The sequence below is a fragment of the Penicillium waksmanii genome, assembly GCF_028829765.1.
Source record: "Penicillium waksmanii strain IBT 27052 chromosome Unknown utg000009l:1.0-4314994.0:1.0-4318279.0, whole genome shotgun sequence".
NCBI classification, from domain to species: Eukaryota; Fungi; Ascomycota; class Eurotiomycetes; order Eurotiales; family Aspergillaceae; genus Penicillium; species Penicillium waksmanii.
Window position 1 is genome coordinate 32010 of NW_026643255.1, and position 18301 is coordinate 50310.

At 46.7% G+C, this 18301-nt stretch overlaps 7 protein-coding genes across 7 annotated transcripts; 4 read left to right on the forward strand and 3 right to left on the reverse strand.

Annotated features, from left to right (window-relative positions):
* Positions 1–343: 343 nt before the first annotated feature.
* N7481_010375 (sugar porter family MFS transporter) lies at positions 344–2019 on the reverse strand (the record flags this gene model as incomplete). The annotated part of the gene is made up of 3 exons (XM_057269594.1): positions 344–614; positions 677–1608; positions 1663–2019. 3 exons carry the CDS (start codon positions 2017–2019, stop codon positions 344–346), a joined length of 1560 nt encoding a protein of 519 aa, XP_057116768.1.
* Positions 2020–2879: 860 nt separating this feature from the next.
* Positions 2880–5162, forward strand: N7481_010376 (NADPH cytochrome P450 oxidoreductase family protein; the record flags this gene model as incomplete). Its single annotated transcript, XM_057269595.1, has 3 exons — positions 2880–3140; positions 3192–3527; positions 3588–5162. 3 exons carry the CDS (start codon positions 2880–2882, stop codon positions 5160–5162), a joined length of 2172 nt encoding a protein of 723 aa, XP_057116769.1.
* Positions 5163–6788: 1626 nt separating this feature from the next.
* Positions 6789–7731, reverse strand: N7481_010377 (SDR family NAD(P)-dependent oxidoreductase; the record flags this gene model as incomplete). The annotated part of the gene is made up of 3 exons (XM_057269596.1): positions 6789–7084; positions 7149–7604; positions 7674–7731. The coding sequence occupies 3 exons, from the start codon at positions 7729–7731 to the stop codon at positions 6789–6791; spliced, it is 810 nt and encodes a 269-aa protein (XP_057116770.1).
* A 519-nt stretch (positions 7732–8250) lies between these two features.
* Positions 8251–9051, forward strand: N7481_010378 (SDR family NAD(P)-dependent oxidoreductase; the record flags this gene model as incomplete). The annotated part of the gene is made up of 2 exons (XM_057269597.1): positions 8251–8315; positions 8373–9051. The coding sequence occupies 2 exons, from the start codon at positions 8251–8253 to the stop codon at positions 9049–9051; spliced, it is 744 nt and encodes a 247-aa protein (XP_057116771.1).
* A 709-nt stretch (positions 9052–9760) lies between these two features.
* On the forward strand, positions 9761–11241 carry N7481_010379 (neutral amino acid permease; the record flags this gene model as incomplete). Its single annotated transcript, XM_057269598.1, has 3 exons — positions 9761–9914; positions 9968–10397; positions 10452–11241. 3 exons carry the CDS (start codon positions 9761–9763, stop codon positions 11239–11241), a joined length of 1374 nt encoding a protein of 457 aa, XP_057116772.1.
* A 1859-nt stretch (positions 11242–13100) lies between these two features.
* Positions 13101–13776, reverse strand: N7481_010380 (cyclase family protein; the record flags this gene model as incomplete). The annotated part of the gene is made up of 2 exons (XM_057269599.1): positions 13101–13416; positions 13472–13776. The coding sequence occupies 2 exons, from the start codon at positions 13774–13776 to the stop codon at positions 13101–13103; spliced, it is 621 nt and encodes a 206-aa protein (XP_057116773.1).
* Positions 13777–14956: 1180 nt separating this feature from the next.
* N7481_010381 (lactam utilization protein lamB) lies at positions 14957–15768 on the forward strand (the record flags this gene model as incomplete). Its single annotated transcript, XM_057269600.1, has 3 exons — positions 14957–14968; positions 15022–15101; positions 15150–15768. 3 exons carry the CDS (start codon positions 14957–14959, stop codon positions 15766–15768), a joined length of 711 nt encoding a protein of 236 aa, XP_057116774.1.
* Between the last annotated feature and the right edge of the window lie 2533 nt (positions 15769–18301).

Genomic DNA, 18301 nt, shown 5'->3' on the forward strand with positions numbered 1-18301 from the left:
TCTATTTGCCAAGAACGATGATGTATTTGTCTTCTGGTGCCGTAGAAAGCGTTAGAAATCATAAAGTGCATGTTCGTCTCTAATTTCCCTTGCGGGCGACAAACCCCCACCGGCCCCGCCCCGGGGATGTGTCCGTCCCCGTGGGGCAAATAATTGGCGGGGCAAATCTGGGGAAAGAACCAGCCTTGGTAACCGGACAAGAAATCCGACCATACGTGTTCTTAGCTGTACACTAGGAGTATGGTACGCAACTCCAACTTCATACGTCTAATTATACGGAACAGTTTTCACAAAGAAAGTTCACATGACAGATATACGAAGGGCCGAATTTCCTTTATCCTAATTACACCTTTTCGTGATGCTCGAAGACCTCAGACTCGAGTTGAGATGGCGAAGTGGATCTGGTCGAAGTTTGTATCGCTCGATGGAACGCTCCTTCAATATCGGTTCGTCGGTCTACAGCGCGGCCAGTGCTAGACAAAACTCCACCAGTAATACCACCCTCCTCAAAGATATGATCGATGTCCTCGAGGCGCATGCCTGCGGTTTCCGGGAAGAAACAATAGACAACGGGCACAATGATACCAGCATTAAGAACCCCAAACAAAACGTATCTAAAGTGTACCCCGTTGAATATAAGCTCTCAAACCAAGGAGTAAAAGAGGACAAAACTCACGTTTTATATCCAATGTTCTGCACACAGTATGGGGTAATTTGGACAACGATAAATTCAATGATCCATGCGCCGGCCGAGGCCACGGCCGCACCTTTGGCACGCAACCGCAACGTTGTGATCTCAGCGGGGTAGATAAAAGGAATCGTGAGCCATCCAAACGCGTAGAAGGTGTTGTAGCCAAATATCATGGTGACCGCCACGATACCAGCAGCAAAGCCACCGTCCCGTACGCAGCCCGCTAATACTGCCATGGTGACTATCTCTCCCGCGCTGGAAAGGAACATTAGCGTCCGGCGCTCGAAATACTTGACCAGGAAAATCTGAATAATCGAAGCCAAAAAGTACTCTGTGGTAATGATTCCAGACATCAGCAGCGACATGTGTCGCGACATGCCGACAGAGCCCGAGAGCACTGTAGGAAGGTAGTATGTGATGACGCAGATTCCACCAAGTTGTTGGAAAGCATCCACGGCGAAGCAGATGCACATCCGGCGGAAATTTTGTAACTTGCCGCCCTGGAAAAGCTCCTTCGTCTTGAAGGGACCACCTGCGGACTCGAGTTCAATGGATTTTACGATCTCCGTGGACAATTCCACCACGCGAGGGTCCTCAGCCGTCACATTCTTTCCGAGCAGTCGCGCAATAATTGCATCTCCTTCGGCATGGCGACCCTTTTGGTGCAGCCAGCGAGGGCTTTCAGGTAGGATTATCGCAAAAACCAAGACATTGAGGATGAATACCATCTGGAAACCGATGGGGAATCTCCATTGCGCGGGCCCAGAAACCTGGGCAAAGCCATAGTCCATCCAATAGGCAACCAGGATGCCAAATATGATCAAACAGCTGTCCACCGCAAGGAGTTTTCCGCGCTCCTTAGCTGTGCTAGTCTCGGCCTGCCACACCGGAACAGTCGACGTGTTAGCTCCGTTGCCCTGCTGCAGAGATTAATCTCAATTCCGAGGCGTCATGAGCATTCTCGCACTTACAATTCCGGTAATGATTCTTGCGGCGTACATCATTCCGCGGTTGCAGGCAGCAGTTTGTAGAATCGCGCCAATAAGCATAATGCTGGTCGCATAGACGATCGATTTCTTCCTACCCAGATAATCGCCGATGAAGAAGATGCCGATAGACCCAGCCACATTTCCCAATTGATAAACAGAGACAATTAGTCCCTGGGTGTTGGCATCGGGATGGTTGAAGTCCTGGCCGAACTGGTTATCGGCACCAATGATCCCCGACAATACTCCCTGGTCGTAGCCAAAGAGCATCATACTCGTCGAACACGTTAAGGTAATGAGAATAACCAGGGTTCTCCCCGTGATATAGTTGAAGTCGAACATGATGGAGTTTCTTTGAGACATTAACTAGATATACCAATCCAAGTTGGAGAGATGCTGTTCGTTCCACTTAGTGACAGAAATTCCAATTCCCTTTGGAAGGAGAATGAGGGTCGATGGGATGGGATTGAGCCCGCAGATATAGATTCAATAATATGCTGATCAAGAATGATTTGCCGATGTGTGCATGCAGCTCTTCGTGTCCATGACTAGCTCAAACCCGGGGTTTGACCCCGGATGGCCACAAAGTTTATTAGACGAAGTTTTGACATGGCTATTTTTCCATGGCTTGAGACGAGGGCACCCAGCAAGGCGTCGCGTAACCTGACTAGATGAAAATCCTCAACGGAGTCGTGGCGGCAAAACCTTGTTTAGAATCTGGTCAATGCTTAATCCGAACCACTTGAACACGGGGACAAGCACACACGGGTCGCCATTGATTGAAGCGGGGTAGCAATAACCGTTTAACCGGCCTTCACTCTACCGACGGTCGAGAACGTCGATGTCAAATCTTTGACGGTCTTCAGGGGAACGGCACGTACTGCCGAGACAGGAAATAACTATCGACCTCGGAACAGATCATTCCTTTCCCCGCATTCCCCCGGACGTTCGCCCGAGCGCGCTCTCCGCAGTTGAATTTGAAGTATGTTTTTTGTACATTTGATACAGCTGGCGATGGTAGATTTCCATCATAGTCCCACCGCATGGCATGAACCTGATGGATAGAGGGGGAGTACTAAGAAACACTAGAAATTTTTGAATGTCCTATACGCCCTCCCCCCTTATTTAATCAAAACATTGTAGTCCTTCCTCTCTATTGTATCCTTCACTCTTGTTTTATTTGAGCTAACCAGGTCAACACCATGGAAGTGACCACGCAGCTTCTTATTATTCCAGACGTCCTCTTCCAAGGCTTGTCCGAGACGTGCCTTCGGATGCGTGTCGGTGACTGGTTGGTGCTTCTTTTTCTCTTGATAGCCTCCGCAATCTACATCGGAGATGGAAAGCTGTGGTTCAAACCAGATACTCATACATGTCTCATGTATGTTGCGCCGCAAAAATCGGGCGAACTGAACGTACCACTAAAGCGGACCCGCGATATCGGGCAGAGGTTGCAGGAAACGGTAAGAGTTTTAACAATGCTCAAAATGCTGCCGATCTGACGTTCTGACTAGGGAACGGATATTGCCATCTTCTGGGCCTCACAATCGGGGGTCTCGGAACGTTTTGCCGAGAGGTTATCTCGGGAATGGCGGTCTCGTTATGCTCTTAAAACCCTTGTCTCGGACTTGGGTGACTATGACCCTGAGTACCTGGCGATGTTTCCCAGGGACAAACTTGCCGTCTTTCTCATGTCTACGTACGGCGAAGGAGATCCGCCAGACAACGCAGTTAGTTTCTGCAGTGGGCTCGAGAAGATGCACAAGAAAGGAGCTAGGCTAGAAACTCTTCGGTACTGCGCCATGGGGATGGGAAACACGAACTATAAGTACTATAATCAGGCGATCAAGGTCGGTCATCCAAATTTGAATCCGATCACACCGGAACTAAAGTAACTGATCATCTCCCAGACCTTGGATAAAGCTCTACTGGATATTGGAGCCCATCGAATTGGCATGATCGGACTTGCAGATGAAAGCCTCGGGACAACAGAGGATAGTTTTATGGAATGGAAAGATGACATTCTGGAGAGCCTGAGCGACATAATCACATTGCAGGAACATCAAGTCACCTACGAGCCTAGTATCAGTATAAGGAATACCAGCGTCGATTCTAGTCTCATCTACCTAGGGGAGCGAAGTGAGAAGGAGCTTCGTGGCATCAAGGATAAAGTTGCCTACAATCGTCACAATCCGTACTCTGCGTCTATTGTGCAGAGCATACAGCTGTCCGCCTTGACTGACCGCGTCTGCGTCCACCTGGAGTTTGACCTCTCCGCGGTCCCGGCGTTGCGTTATCAGACAGGAGATCATTTGGCGGTTTGGCCGATCAATCCTGATAGCGAGGTAAATCGACTGTTGCGCCTCTTGGATCTTGATGATGAACAGCAACGCAAACAACCGATCATGCTATCTGTCCGGGGAGAGTCGTCGAGCCAACGTGACCTCCCTTCACCAACCACGCGAGAAGCACTGCTCAAATACTACCTCGAAATTGGTGCTTTGGTCTCTCGCGAATTTATTCTTATTCTCTCACAATTTGCGCCTACCAACGTGGCGAAAGCCACCCTTTTGCGCCTGGGAAATTCCAAGGACGATTTCCGAAGAGAAGTTGCTGCTCATTTTTTATCTGTCGGTAAGGTCATGGAAAAGATCGAACCGAACACAAAATGGACGGCAGTTCCTTTCTCTCTTTTGGTCGAGAGCTTCAACCGTATTCAGCCGCGCAGCTACTCCATATCCAGCTCGCCACTGAAACAACCACGACGACCGTCAATCACTCTGGTTGTTAACAAGCGACATATACCGACAATACCGTCAGTTGGAGACAATATGTTCTTTGGCCTCGCCACTAACTACCTTCTGGCTCACCACCACAGGTGCAGCGTGAGCGGCTCCACAGGAGATCCACTAGACGGTCCGCCATACGATCTCCAAGGACCGCGGAAGAAACTCGGCGGCGGGAAGGTCTATATCCATGTTAAACGTTCAAATTTCAAGTTGCCTTCCAATTTAGCAACTCCAGTCATCATGGTAGCGGCCGGCACCGGTATTGCTCCGTTCCGTGGCTTTATTCAGGAACGCAGTCGCCTTGCGGAGCTGGGAAATGCGGTAGGTAAAATGATTCTTTTCTTTGGTTGTCGTGACGATACCAGAGACTATCTTTATCGAGAGGAGTGGCAGGAACATGAAGCCCGTTTTGGAGACTGGTTCAAGATAGTTCCTGCATTCTCACGATTACAGGGTCAACGAAAGCGTTACGTTCAAGACATACTTCTCGAGCAGAGGGATATTGTACTTCCCCTTCTCCTTGATCAAGGTGCAGCGTTCTACATTTGCGGCTCAGTGACTATGGCATCAGAAGTCAGAAAACGGCTGGTAGAGATGATAGCCAGAGCCAAAATGCAAAGCTCAGAGGAAGCCGATGCAATGATCAATCGAAAGATGAAAAAGGCTGGCCTTTACCATGAAGATGTATGGAGCTAAGGATGATAGCAACTGTAATGGTCGGAATTTGAATTACACCAATATGCGGAGCCACCAGGAGTTCCATTTCTAGGAAGACTTGGCTTTGACAGGCCCATAGGCGGGGCTTGGGCTCGGACGTGAGCCTAGACATTGACCTAGGACTGCCATAGGACGAGGGTCTTTCCCATATCCCTCCTATAGAAAATTCTATATAGGAAGAGTTCGTCCTTTCCCACTAAGAAATTATATAGATCATGTATATTTAAAAGCTCTTAAGGGTGGTTGTCATCAGTCGCATCAGTTCTTTGGGCCTATAGAAGTAAAGATGAAAGGTGGTTATAGAAAGTGGACCATGGAACCTAAAACATATGTTTGTGGAGAGTACAACACGATTATATTTTTTCCTTTAATTTTATTGTGGATAATGTTAGGCTGTCGGGGCTTGTTTCATCATTTAATTCAATTCTTCTGTCTTCTTTTAAGCTATATTGAATTTAAGTCTTTTCACAGTCTGAGGATGATCCAAGTTATCGACGCAGAACTGGCTATACAAGACCGCGGCCGAATATAGACCAACCAGCGTGAGTTTCCCTTGCCCCAGCTTGGCTAGAGGCTAGATAGAGTTTTTTTTAGTCTTTTTGTAGTATAATTTGGGCAATATAATCCGTGAACGCACTATTCATTGCAACCAAAGAGGAACGAAATGCATCAATGTCTTCGGGACGGGTCTTCTTTGTGTATTTTGGGCGTAGGATGTTTACGTCCGACGGACTGGCAATTGCAATTGTGTCCATTATACTGAATATTTGGACACTTCAAGGATGGGGCTTTGTATCGGTTACTTATGGCGGTTCAGATCTATGAGTGGCGGAAATACGGAGTATATACATAGTATGCACGGAAATAGTATACACGGAAGATATTTCCGCCCATGGACCGCGCGGTAGGAAAACCTTTCTCCTTGAACGTTTGTTGCTCCTTATCGGCCGATACTACGGACCCCATATCAAGCTCATTGGCCTAATCTCCAAACAAGTGTGGAGGCGGGGTCGGTGGAGTTGAGGATTGAACATGGGCGACGGAGGGCTGGAAAACGCTTCCTGCTCCACCCGCGGTCTGTTGAATTTATTCGAAAGTTGTAAGCGCAAGTGGCCGAGGGAAACTGTAAAGTGCGCCAGTTTCGAAAGAATCCTACACCACCACCAATGCCTCAATTCTTGATAACATATACTGTACTATTATTAAACTGGACTTTGTCTTAGCGGTGTTAGCCTACCTGCAACATATCGAGGGCGTGGTGAGACGTAGATGCACTGAGTTGCCTGATAAAACATGTAACGAGCGCGATAAAGACCGATACGACTGATCATAATACGAGAGAAACATTACCGTTAGGAGCAACCGTCAAATAATGAATATTTCTTCCAAGACTGTCACCGTCGTGGATTAATACAGGATACACGTGCCCAGTGTCTTCGCCCTCCTCCAATGATTCTGTCGCCCCCAATGCCTCTTGTGGGCATAATTCAGCCTTTGACTGCAAAAGCATAGGCCCTAGTGTATCAAGAGGTTGTGATGGTGAAGGTGAAGAGGAAGATCCGACATAGTGCATTGAACTCATCGTCAAACTCACACCACCGGCCCCTAATTTATGACATAACCACCGTCAACAACCATCGCATGCCCCTGAACAAAGGATGCTTTTGTCGAGCACAGAAACAAAATAGAATCCGCAATCTCTGCTGGCAAACCATAACGATGCATGGGCGCAATACTAGCAGCCGGGCCCATGCGATCGTCTAATTCTTGAGTTCCCGATGTCATTGCCGTCTTAATCAGACCCGGACAGACTGCATTGACTCGAATGTAATCTTTGGAGTAGTCGATAGCGTCTCCCCTCGTCATTCCGATGACTGCTGACTTTGAAGCACAGTATGCGGCTACATGTAGATCAGCTTGGTCCATTGTTACGTATATTTGAGGTAGAATGTCAGATTTTCGTACCAGCTTGAGGCCTACCCACAAGGCCGAGCTGACTAGCCACATTGACAATTGAGCCTCTTTGAGGCTGTCGGTCTCGATCATGACTAGCGAGAGGCTCTTGCTTAAGCATCCCTGCAAGCTCTGCTCTGGAGGAAAGCCAGCATCCTCGGTAATTGACATCATTGACAGTATCAAATTCTGACAGCTGCATTTCAGTTGATCGAATATCGGGGCCGAGAACCCCTGCGCTGTTTACTGCGTAGTCGATTCTTCCGAATTTGTCTGCTACAGCTTTGAAAAAGGAATCGACGAACTTCGGGGCTGTGATATCTCCCGGAACAGCTAGCACCTGGATATGGGATGACGCATCCTTGAGGTCTTTTTCTGTCTGGGATAAGAGATCAGGATTGAGGTCAGTTATAGCAATCCTTGTACAACCCTCTCGTGCGAAGGCGCGTGCCGTATGAGCACCAATGCCTTTTTTTGAATTAGCAAAAATGACCCAGGAAGGCGAGATATCTCGAAATGGTACTTCATGTGACTTACCAGTTCCGCCGGCGCCAGTCAACACTGCGACGCCGGGAAACAATGTTCTTGCAAGCATTTTCATGTATTGCGGATCTGTACAGTCACTTTTCCATAGTAAACTTCAATGCCGAGGCTTCGGAGAAACGACAAAGTTAGTCGACTGAAATTGAACTCTATATAGCTACAGTGCACCATTCTATATTCGACCTTTTCGGATCTTGCCTGTTGAGCATCGACTAATCAAGCACGATCAATAACTAACATGGCGATAACGTGGAGTTACTTTCCGAAAATCCGATCTCCAACACTCCCAATCGGGCTAGGGGAGTTGGGGTAGTATGCCGTAGTTGGGGTATCAATACCCCCAGATCCACTTCGGTATATCCGTTAATTGTCCATCATAGGGCATAATCCCGTTGTTATCTGAAAGGGGGATTTGGAGATACTCCGCTACTGCGGAGTTCAAATCTTTGCGTCGATTTGGATCAGTGGAGTACTAAGCCACTCGCCATTTCCCCATTCTGCTCTTTCGCAGTCTCTTGCTAATGTTAGCGATATTTCCTTGGAGTTTAATTTTTCTTGCTTGGTATTCATAATGGCAACCTCATACGACTTTGCAGGTCAGGTGATTTTAATAACGGGCGCCGCAAATGGGATTGGGTAAACAACATCGTTCGTCATCTCAGAGAGAAGAGCAAATCACTAATTTTTTTCAAGATTGGCAACAGCAAAGGCATTATTATCCAGCAATGCCAAGCTAGCGCTTTGCGATATTAACACCAAACCCCTGCAATCTCTCGATGTCAATGAAGATAGATGCCGAATATACGAGCTCGACGTGACATCTTCTTCCCGAATAACAGAAACAATCTCTTCCGTTGTCCAAGACTTCGGTCGCATCAGCCATCTCTTCAACTGCGCCGGAGTAAACCCCAAAGAGTACCAGCTGACCGACACCACGGATGATTATTGGAGCAAGATTATGGACACGAATGTCAAGGGCACCTACTTAATGACCCGGGCCGTCATACCCCATATTCAAGCCAGATCATCAATCGTCAACGTCTCATCGATCGCGGGCTCCCGTGCTATGGCGCGCTGGGCAATATACAATACTTCCAAATTCGGGATCGTTGGTTTTTCCAAGTCTATGGCTCTGGAGCTTGGTCCCAAGCAGATTCGCGTGAATGTGGTGGCTCCGGGGTTTATTCATACGTCAACGAATATTGCGGTGACGACGAGTGAGGACGCTATTAAGGATATTAGCGAGAGGATGTGCGCGATGGGAAGATTCGGCACGGCGGAAGAGGTGGCTGACGTGGTTCTGTTTCTCATGAGTGATGCTGCGAGATACGTGAATGGGAGCGTGGTGGATGTTGATGGTGGAGCGAAGTAGACAAGACGTATTGGGAATACGAGACTGACTTACAAATGTAGAAACCTAGAACAAGTGAAGACTGTGCATTGCTAGATTCAAGACGGTGGCTTCATTTCTGATTTCCAAGTATCGACCCTACCCTGTTGCTAGTAAAGCTTTCTTGCGTGTAGACTGACTGGGCCCTTCTGGGCTTCTGGGCCTTGGGAAATAGTTCAACCGAAGGAGGCACTTGTCACTGAGACTGAATTACCTCACTAGTGATTGGATTGATGTATACTCCAAAAGCCCAGAGTTGGAGGTGCTCACAGATATAAGATATCGCTAATCAAACCATACTCAAACCTTCCCTGTATCTGGGTTTTAACTTATGCTAAGCCGAAACGTGCTAGTTTCGTCTTATCAGTGGAAACTGCTTCCTCAAAATACCCGGGAAGGCTGATAAGACATGTCTCGGCCGAATAAATGAACTGGCGCAACCTAATTAGAACCCCGGATTGGGAAAAGTTCGAATTGGATCCGTAGTCATCAGCTTTCGGGCCTGATACAAAGTATGATAAGCCTATTCCCGGGAACCTGCTTGGGCCATTGGGCCCATAGATTGTAGAGGTGTATGTTCTATCCTTCAGTCGGATCACATATATAGCCAGTCTCTTGTAATAATCACCGTTGGCTTTTTTAATAACACCACAGCGTTTTTGTCTGAAAGAATAACCCTAAGCTCTGAGAAATGGGTAACATTGATATTGTACCGGCTAGAGAATCAGCCGACCCTACGGTCGAGAAGGTCAATGAGGATGATTTCGAAGTTTTTCAAAGGGGCGAAGGACATGTCGACTTTCGTACCGTTGGATGGCTGAAGGCTGCTGTCATCTTCACCAAAAGTAAGTTGCGTCTTATTATAGTTGCGTTTATCCTTACTAACTCTGGCCTATAGTCATCTTTGCAACCGGTGTTCTGGCAATTCCATCCTCAATGTATATTGTCGGCGCCGTGCCTGGTGCAATCATCGTTGTTTTCTTCTGCGTGTTGAACACGTATTGTGGTTATATTCTTGGAAATTTCAGGAATTCCCATGCTGGTTGTCATTCAGTGGCAGACATGGCAGGAATTGTTGGCGGGCCTATGCTGAAAGAATTGTGTGGTGGGCTTTTTGTGTTGACTTGGGTTATTTGCTCTGCTTCTGGAATTGTTGGTGCATCAACCGGACTGAATGCTCTCTCTGATCATTCACTTTGCACCAACTGGTTCTCTTTCATTGTCATGCTTATCGTGGCTATCTTTGCCAGCGCTCGCAAGTTTGAGACTATTGGCTGGCTGACGTGGGCTGGATTTTTAAGCGTTTTCATCGCTGTATTCATTATTGTGTGAGTTGCCAGTAGCCCTAGAAGTTTGTGACTCACCGACTAATTTTCTCTCAGCATAAGTGTGGGTGTTATTTCTAGGCCAGCTGCCGCTCCTCAAACAGGGCCATTTGACCTCGGATTCCATATCGTCGCCAACCCAGCCTTTGCACCTGCAATTACTGCAGTGCTAACGATGTTTACCGCCAGTGCAGGAACATCCGCCTTCCTGCCAGTCGTTTCAGAAATGCGCCGCCCAAAAGACTACAACAAGGCACTTTACCTATCTATGGGCGTTGTCACGGCCACGTACTTGACCTTCAGCGTGGTTATCTATTACTACTGTGGAAAATGGGTAGCATCCCCGTCGCTCGGTAGCGCCGGTCCAGTTATCAAGAAAGTCGCGTACGGGATTGGGTTCCTAGGGCTGATTGTCACAGCTTGCCTGTGGATTCATGTTTCCGCAAAATACGTCTTCGTACGGATTCTCCGGAACAGTCGTCACCTTCAAAGCAACACTTTTGTGCATTTTAGTACATGGCTTTCATGCACATTTGGACTCAGCGTCATCAGTTTTGTCATTGCGGCAGGCGTCCCTATCTTCAACTACATTCTTAGTCTGGCTGGTAGTGTCGGGTTCGCACCACTCGGGATCATGCTGCCAGCTTACCTATGGATGTACGAACACAAGGACTATCGGTCGGGGACGCTTTTTAAGCAAACAGTATACTGGCTGCATGTCTTGATCCTATGTAGTGGTGCTTTTCTGACAGTTGGAGGATTTTATGGGGTGATCAAATCCATCTTGGACGCCTACAAGAATGGTGAAATTGGTTCGGCTTTCTCGTGTGCGGACAATAGTAGTTAGTGATCTTGCCTATATCTGCATGCAATGCCGAGGCTGAAATCTAGCTTGGCTCCCTAAACTTACAAGTACAAAGAGAATAGGGTACAGCACTTGATGAATAACCTTGCCCTTAGTGGTGAACACCATCTTTGAGTTGGCCAATATCTTCAACGCCCCATTTTGTGCTGAATCTACTAGTATTTACGTAATCTCAGGAATGGGATATATATAATCTCTTTTAAGACTCGATATATCTGCAGCTATTGCCTGAGCCATTTTGGCGCAGGCTATAGGCAGGCCTTACGGTCTTTGTTTAGGAATGATCTCACGATCGCACAATGCGGCTGTAGAGATGTGCAGAGTGCAGAGTGCAATGATTCAAGATTTCCAATCTAAAAATTTGCTTCGTAAGATTGAGATTACGCCCTTCTGCTACTACGACCCTGCCTTTTGGTGTTTCTCCCACCAGATTCTGCATTTCTCGTCCCTCGACATGTTCCCGTCTCGTACATCTGTACTCGAACTAGTTCGGGGGCCGCTTTCTCGCCTAATATTGGCTACGTGTGGTGGACGGGAGCTATGTAATATATGATATTCGATGGCCCGGAAAACCCCCCATACGATTAACTTCTATATTGACCGAGTAACCGAAAGTATGAGCATGACGAGCTCATCAAATAGGGCGGCGTACTTGGGCGGGCGAAAAAGGTCGCTTTACGGCCAAACTGGAACTTGGTGTAGATCCTGTGGTTGGCGTGGTCTTTGGTGTAGTCCTCCACGGTTTCTTCGGAAAAGGTAAGGACAACATCATATGGCCAAACAGGTCGGGCATAGACGGCCTCTTTAGTGGAGCTTCCTTAGGCTTCTCGGAGAGAGACTTCCCCATAGCTTCGAAAGCGGGGAAGCTATGTGGGTCACAAGCCATTATGGTAGACTTTACGGAATCCCGCTCGTTTTTAGTAGGCGATATGCTGGGAGAGGTGTAGAATGAGAGAAAAAGCGATATCACTGTGATATAAAAGTAATAAAAGTGATATCGAGGTGATATGAAAATTATGTGAAAGTGATAGGTAAAAGGGTAAAGGCTGGTTAAAATATATTACGTACGGGGTTGATAAGGATTGGTAAGAAAGAATAATTAGCGTTGGTAAAGGGGAAGAGATGTAAACAAACTGCCGTAGGCCTCGTATTCTTAAAGAGATCGCCTAGTTTGGCGAGCTTCGAACTCCTAGAGGAGTTCTTCGGAGCCTGTAGCAGCGTCTGCAGTGATCAATTGATCTCCTTTGGCGGACTGCCCCGTATGGAATACCAAGTGATAATCTTACGAGTGTCTTTGGCAACCAAATTCCTTAGTATTGGAACCTACGGGTACTGTCACAGCAGTTTGTATCTCCTTGTATCGATCTAGCTGAATGTTTTGAGGAATCTCAAAGATCGTCTTTTTCTAAATAAGCCTTCTCTGCCTTCTCAGAGACCTCCACAAAGGCCTAGACCATCAAACATTCCCCTAGAATCTATGCCCCAGAATTACGGCGCAAAAGGCGAATACAAACTGCAGTAGAATCACCTGCCTAGCTAGCTCGTAGGCATGTAGCAATGCAATCCACAACTTCCATTGCTAACGTAGCAGTGGACAAGAGGATTTCCGCAGCAACCATAATAAAGATTTCACGGTTTCTGTCACAATAACGGGCACATGGCCAATTATATCACATGCCAAGCTAGTTACTAGGCAATGTATCCTCTTTCATCATCCCAAATACACACCATTTCAATTTACTCCCAATATAAAGCTTTCGATGAACACTATTGGACAACTGTATCGTATTCGGCCATTCCTAACGTCACCCGAGTCTACCGCGCGAACTTCTTTCCCTCCTTCACTTTTCAAATACAGCCACGGCCCTAATAGGACTTCCACTAGCGCCCATGAGCTTTAACGGGAAACCAATAAATCGAAATCTTCCACGCCCAAGAAGAGATTGTAGATTGTCGAGTCCCTCAATATGGGTAATGCCTCTCTCCCCACAGATATTGTGCGCGATGAAGTTCAATTCACCTTCAGGTGCAGGCGAAACAGCCTCAACGCCAAAGATTTTGCAACCTCTGTCAGCAAGCCAATGCACTGATTCTGGCGCTAGGCCGGGGAAATCATGCTGCCATCGGGGGTCCTCCGGGGAGACCCTTTCGTTGTATCTGATAGGGAAAAGGTTAGTAGATGGTTTTCAAGTTACTATCCTTGTACACTCACGCCATATACAGTAATACTGTGTCATCTTGCTTTATCTCTTGTTTAGAAGTAAGGAGGGCGGACTCCATTTCCTCAACGCCAATAGATGCGCCGAGCTCCGCATGGCTGAGATCTAGGCAAATTCCCTCGGTATAAAACTCGTTCAAGGGCATTTGATCCACAGAAAGGGCACCAGGAGTTGGGTCAAAATGTTTTGGAGCATCAACATGCGTGCCGGAATGATCAGACATTGAGATGTAATAGGAAGCGGTGCGGAAAGTGGTATTGCCCGCAACCATCGGCTGGTGTGTGTCCCATTGAGTCATGACAAAAGGTGGGTGGAAGGGATGACATAGTGCCCGGTGTTGAAGAGGGCGTGAAAGGTCGACTATTGTTGGTTTGAGCGCGGCCGTGGAAACATACCGAGGAAATTGAGCAGGAAACAGAGATACCATGCCAGAATTCGACCGTGGCCACAGCCGGAGAGCGTGGCGAGGAAAGGCTCGTGGTGGCATTCCTATGTAAAAAAGAAGATGGAACAAAGAGAGAATGCTACAGTAGAAAGAGGTTGCAAAGGATGACTGTCGAAATAGGGTGATGTTTAAATCCCCGATGCGAGTGAGCTTAAGGGGCAAGTGATGCAGTGTAGAAAGATAACGGACAGGTCTATAAAAAACCTTTACCTAATAACTAAGGGGCTTCGTGCAAACCATTAATGTCGCCCCGATGATCTTGGAACCCCCAAATCTCCAAATGTGGGATAGCGCGAAGGGTTGCTCTTTCAATGCTTTCTATTCGCCAGGTACTTGTTATGTCTGCTCCTATAGGCAGTTTGGAGAGAATTCTTTTCGGATTTAAGATAGACGGGCAGAAGTGTGTATACTTAGAACGTAGTTGGTGCAATATGTTGAGGATATTTCAAGATCCACAGCACCTACATGTAATCTTTTTGCCGGAAAGATTTTCCAACATAATGTAACTCATATCGGCCGACAAAGATAAGGTAAAAGCATGCATGGTGTAAGAATCACTATCGCTCTATTGGCGATATCTTATCAGCGGTCTCCAATTCTTGAATTTCATCAATGGGGTATGTGGGGTATGTGGGTATGTGGGGTAAGTCTTTTCCGGCGTTGTTTGTCTGTGAAGTCGGCCAATTCCCGAACTGTTGGAGACAACATTTCCAGATTGGGTGTAGCGCATTAGTGAACCTGAATTATCCATAACTATTAGCTAGTAACTAGTTAGTTATAAGAGTGAGCATTTCGAATTGGTCACTAATAGCTTTGTCACGCAGGTTTCCATACTCTAAAATCATCACCGCAAAGCGCCTTAACAATCTCCCGACTCGTTTCTTCTCAAGGAATTGGGATGTATCGGACCACAGCGAACCTGTTGCTAGGTGTCCGAAACCTAGTCAAACATTCTTCGTTACAACAATGTCGACGACTAGGAACTATGCCATCAAAGAGTAAAAGGTCCCATAAGGTATTGCTAAATGTTGACATGGGCGAGGCCGTAAGTTTTGTTCCGGTTTTCTTTGATTCATTGGCTAAATTTTGATAAATCAGTATGGAAATTATTCTTCTGGTCCGGACCTCGATATTCTGCCAATGATCGACATTGCGAACATAGCATGTGGATTTCATGGGTAAATGCAATTGTATCGGAGATCTAACGTAAGGCTAACAAATCATAGAGGTGATCCCATTGTTATGACTGAGACGGTGCGAAATTGCAAGAATCATAAAGTCCGGTGTGGTGCTCATCCAGGTCTGCCAGATATTCAAGGCTTTGGTCGTCGCGAGATGAAGCTGTCCCTCGAGGAATTTACGGCAATTACCGTGTATCAGGTTGGCGCACTTAAAGGATTTCTTGATCGGGAAAACATCCCCTTGAACCACGTCAAGCCCCATGGCGTACTATACGGGATGATGTGTCGTGACTATGAGATTGCGAAGGCTGTCATGAAGGGTATTCCAGATGGTGTTCCGATCATTGGTCTTCCTAATACGAAAATGGAGCATGCGGCGAATGATTTAGGCATTCCTTTCATGGCGGAACTATACGGCGATGTGAAGTACACTAAGGATGGGTATCTGAAGCTTGACCGCAAAAAGCAACCATGGAATATTGAAGACGTGAGGACACATGTCACTCAACAGCTTAACGAGGAAGGGGTAACTTCGGTTGACGGCAACTTTGTGCCATTGCCCGTGAAGGACTACCCTGTTACCATCTGCTGCCATTCAGACTCCCCGGGCTGCTTGGATATTATCAGGACAACAAAAGAGGTCATTAATGAATATAACAGGTGATCTGGAACAGTAGTTTTAACAGCTTAAACATTTATCTTTACTGCCATAGCCCAACATGAAGCTATTCCGATTTCTGTTGTAGGAAAATAGTGGGAAATCGGTACCCGCACAGAGAGGTGTGTTTTTTACGATCCTCTCTTCTGGTATGAACTCAATGTGGTGTCTTTGCTATGTTACTTTTCTATACCCTCATTTAAAAACTATACATGCCAACCTTAGAAGATTGATCCATCCCCTTGTCTCCCGTATATCGTGCATACTTAGCCTAGTTCACCTTCTAGATCTCTGCCCCAGCGAAAGGGCGTCACCACCCCTCAGCTTAGTTGTGAGCTCCGTCGCAAGTGCAAGGTCAGGTGCGGCAAGATCAACCCATGTAGCAACTGTGCCTCTATTGGAACTGCCTGTATTCCCACATATCGGACACTAATTCCCCGGGGCCGACATGCCAATCGTCGAGTGTCTTCACCTCTTCCGCCCACAACAAGTTCAGGGGAGACCAGATGGATGACTCAGCCTAACATCCCAGTGAATGAAGATCTTCAGGCGCGGAAACATCGACTGAAAGTCCTCCTGGACACCATCAGCGGGTTTGTGGGGAGCGGGCAAGGCAGCAATTACCTCATGCTGGCCATGACAACGGTCATTCGGTCCATCTATCCGATATAACAACGTTCCTATCAGCTGTAATGCGTACGGCGCTTGGTAAGTGCAAGTGGGACAGTATAGGTTCTAATAGATTTAGGGGGTGGTTATGCTGGCAGAAAAACGTACTGCCTATCACACCTGTGTCTCAAAATTACTAGCATTCCCTATATAAACTTGGACCTAACTTATACGCCTAAGTCCCTACGGTAGTAACGCCGTCTCTTTAAGTTTTCCGCTCCCTACTATATCTCTGATTACTACTACTTCTGCTACTTGAACGCCTTCAATCTACTACTTGTAGTTATTACCTACTATTATACGCTATTATATCTATTACTGACTAATTTAACTGATTCCTAGGCCTTATATACGTTACTTATAATACCTTTAGCTGTGATACCTTCCCTCTCTATAACAATCTCTGTGATAGCCGCTATCCACAATTCTGTAAAGGCCTATATCGTTACACTCTTTAATAACCTTCCCTGTGTTACCGAAGGGGCTGCTTGACTTAATTAAGTTCGAAAATAAGCACTGGCGTCTAACTTAGAGAAATATATATTAGAAATTAAGATATATATATATCACGTATAGTTATATACTGTTGAGACAAAAATACAATCGCACAGAGCCAAGCTGTGCGTGAGCACTTTTTAGTCGAATAGCGTAAAATGAACCATTTTCTGTCGCGAAATATACTTCTTAGAATACCGGTATCAATCAATTTTGTAAGGGCAGAAGAGGTTTTTAGGCAGCAGGCAGGGTAGGAGGGCGGGGCAGGGCAGCGAGGTTACAGCACCAAGAGGCTTAGTACACGAGCCGGGCCCAAATTTGTATAGGGGTCACTAGTAATCTTAAGACGCGGGTATAACAGGCAGCCTCAAGGGCGGTCAGCCCAAATACCCCCGGGGACATTTGCACTTACCAAGCGCCGTAGACGCATCCTCCCGGGCTTTACGAGCAAAAGGCCCTCGGGAAGAAGCGTCCGTGTTTTATTAATCTCACCACCTAATGGACTGTGTTGTAGGCAACTCGCATGTTTCAGTATTCTTCTAGAAGAAATTATGGCTAATTAAGTGATGCAGGATTTCCGTTGTTTTTTTAATACGCGCAAGTAGACATCGCCATAACCCATTTTGGGTTATGGCGATGTATAGTTAAGAGATAACGCCAATGGGTCTAGACAACGAAGTATGGTATTTGCACTAGCTTCTATACGTCCGGAAGTAGGTGGAATCCTAGGTTATCTAGACGATTGGCCCAGCTAAATAATGCCTCTTCCTGAGCGTTGTCTAGCCTTCTATGGAGTGCAGGGCAATTGGTTCTAGATTGTCGACCTTTTGCACGCGCCCAGAGGCGCTGTCCGGGAACGTAATATTCACGCGACAACGCGGCGAAATTAGGCTTTTTGAGAGTCCTAGCCTTTTGGCAGGCCGCGCTTATATGCTTATTGATGGTCATTTTGCTTAAATCTATGGTAAAAAGGTGGTGGTGATGGTAAATTTACAAAAAGGATCGTTCAATCGTGAGAGATCGTTCAATCGTGGCGCCCGCCAATTAGGTCAACATGTGACTGCTACCAAAATCAGACCCCTTAGGGCTTTACCCTTCCCACTAGAAATCATCCTATCAAACCTGATATGAGGATAGTTTAGATAATTTTAATCAAACTTCCAAAAACCTCGATCGAAAAATATAGAGGGTTGACCTAGTTGGGGGGGGGGAGGTTATGTATCAACTCGTAGCCCCTTGCCAAGACTTTTCTATGCGGGTAACCCCCCCCCCCCCCTGACGGGTCGGAATATATTTAGGGTCATGGTTGACATGGGTTCTGGTGATGTCGAACCCTTAATTAAATAAGCCTTCCCGGGGACGCTATATATAAGAT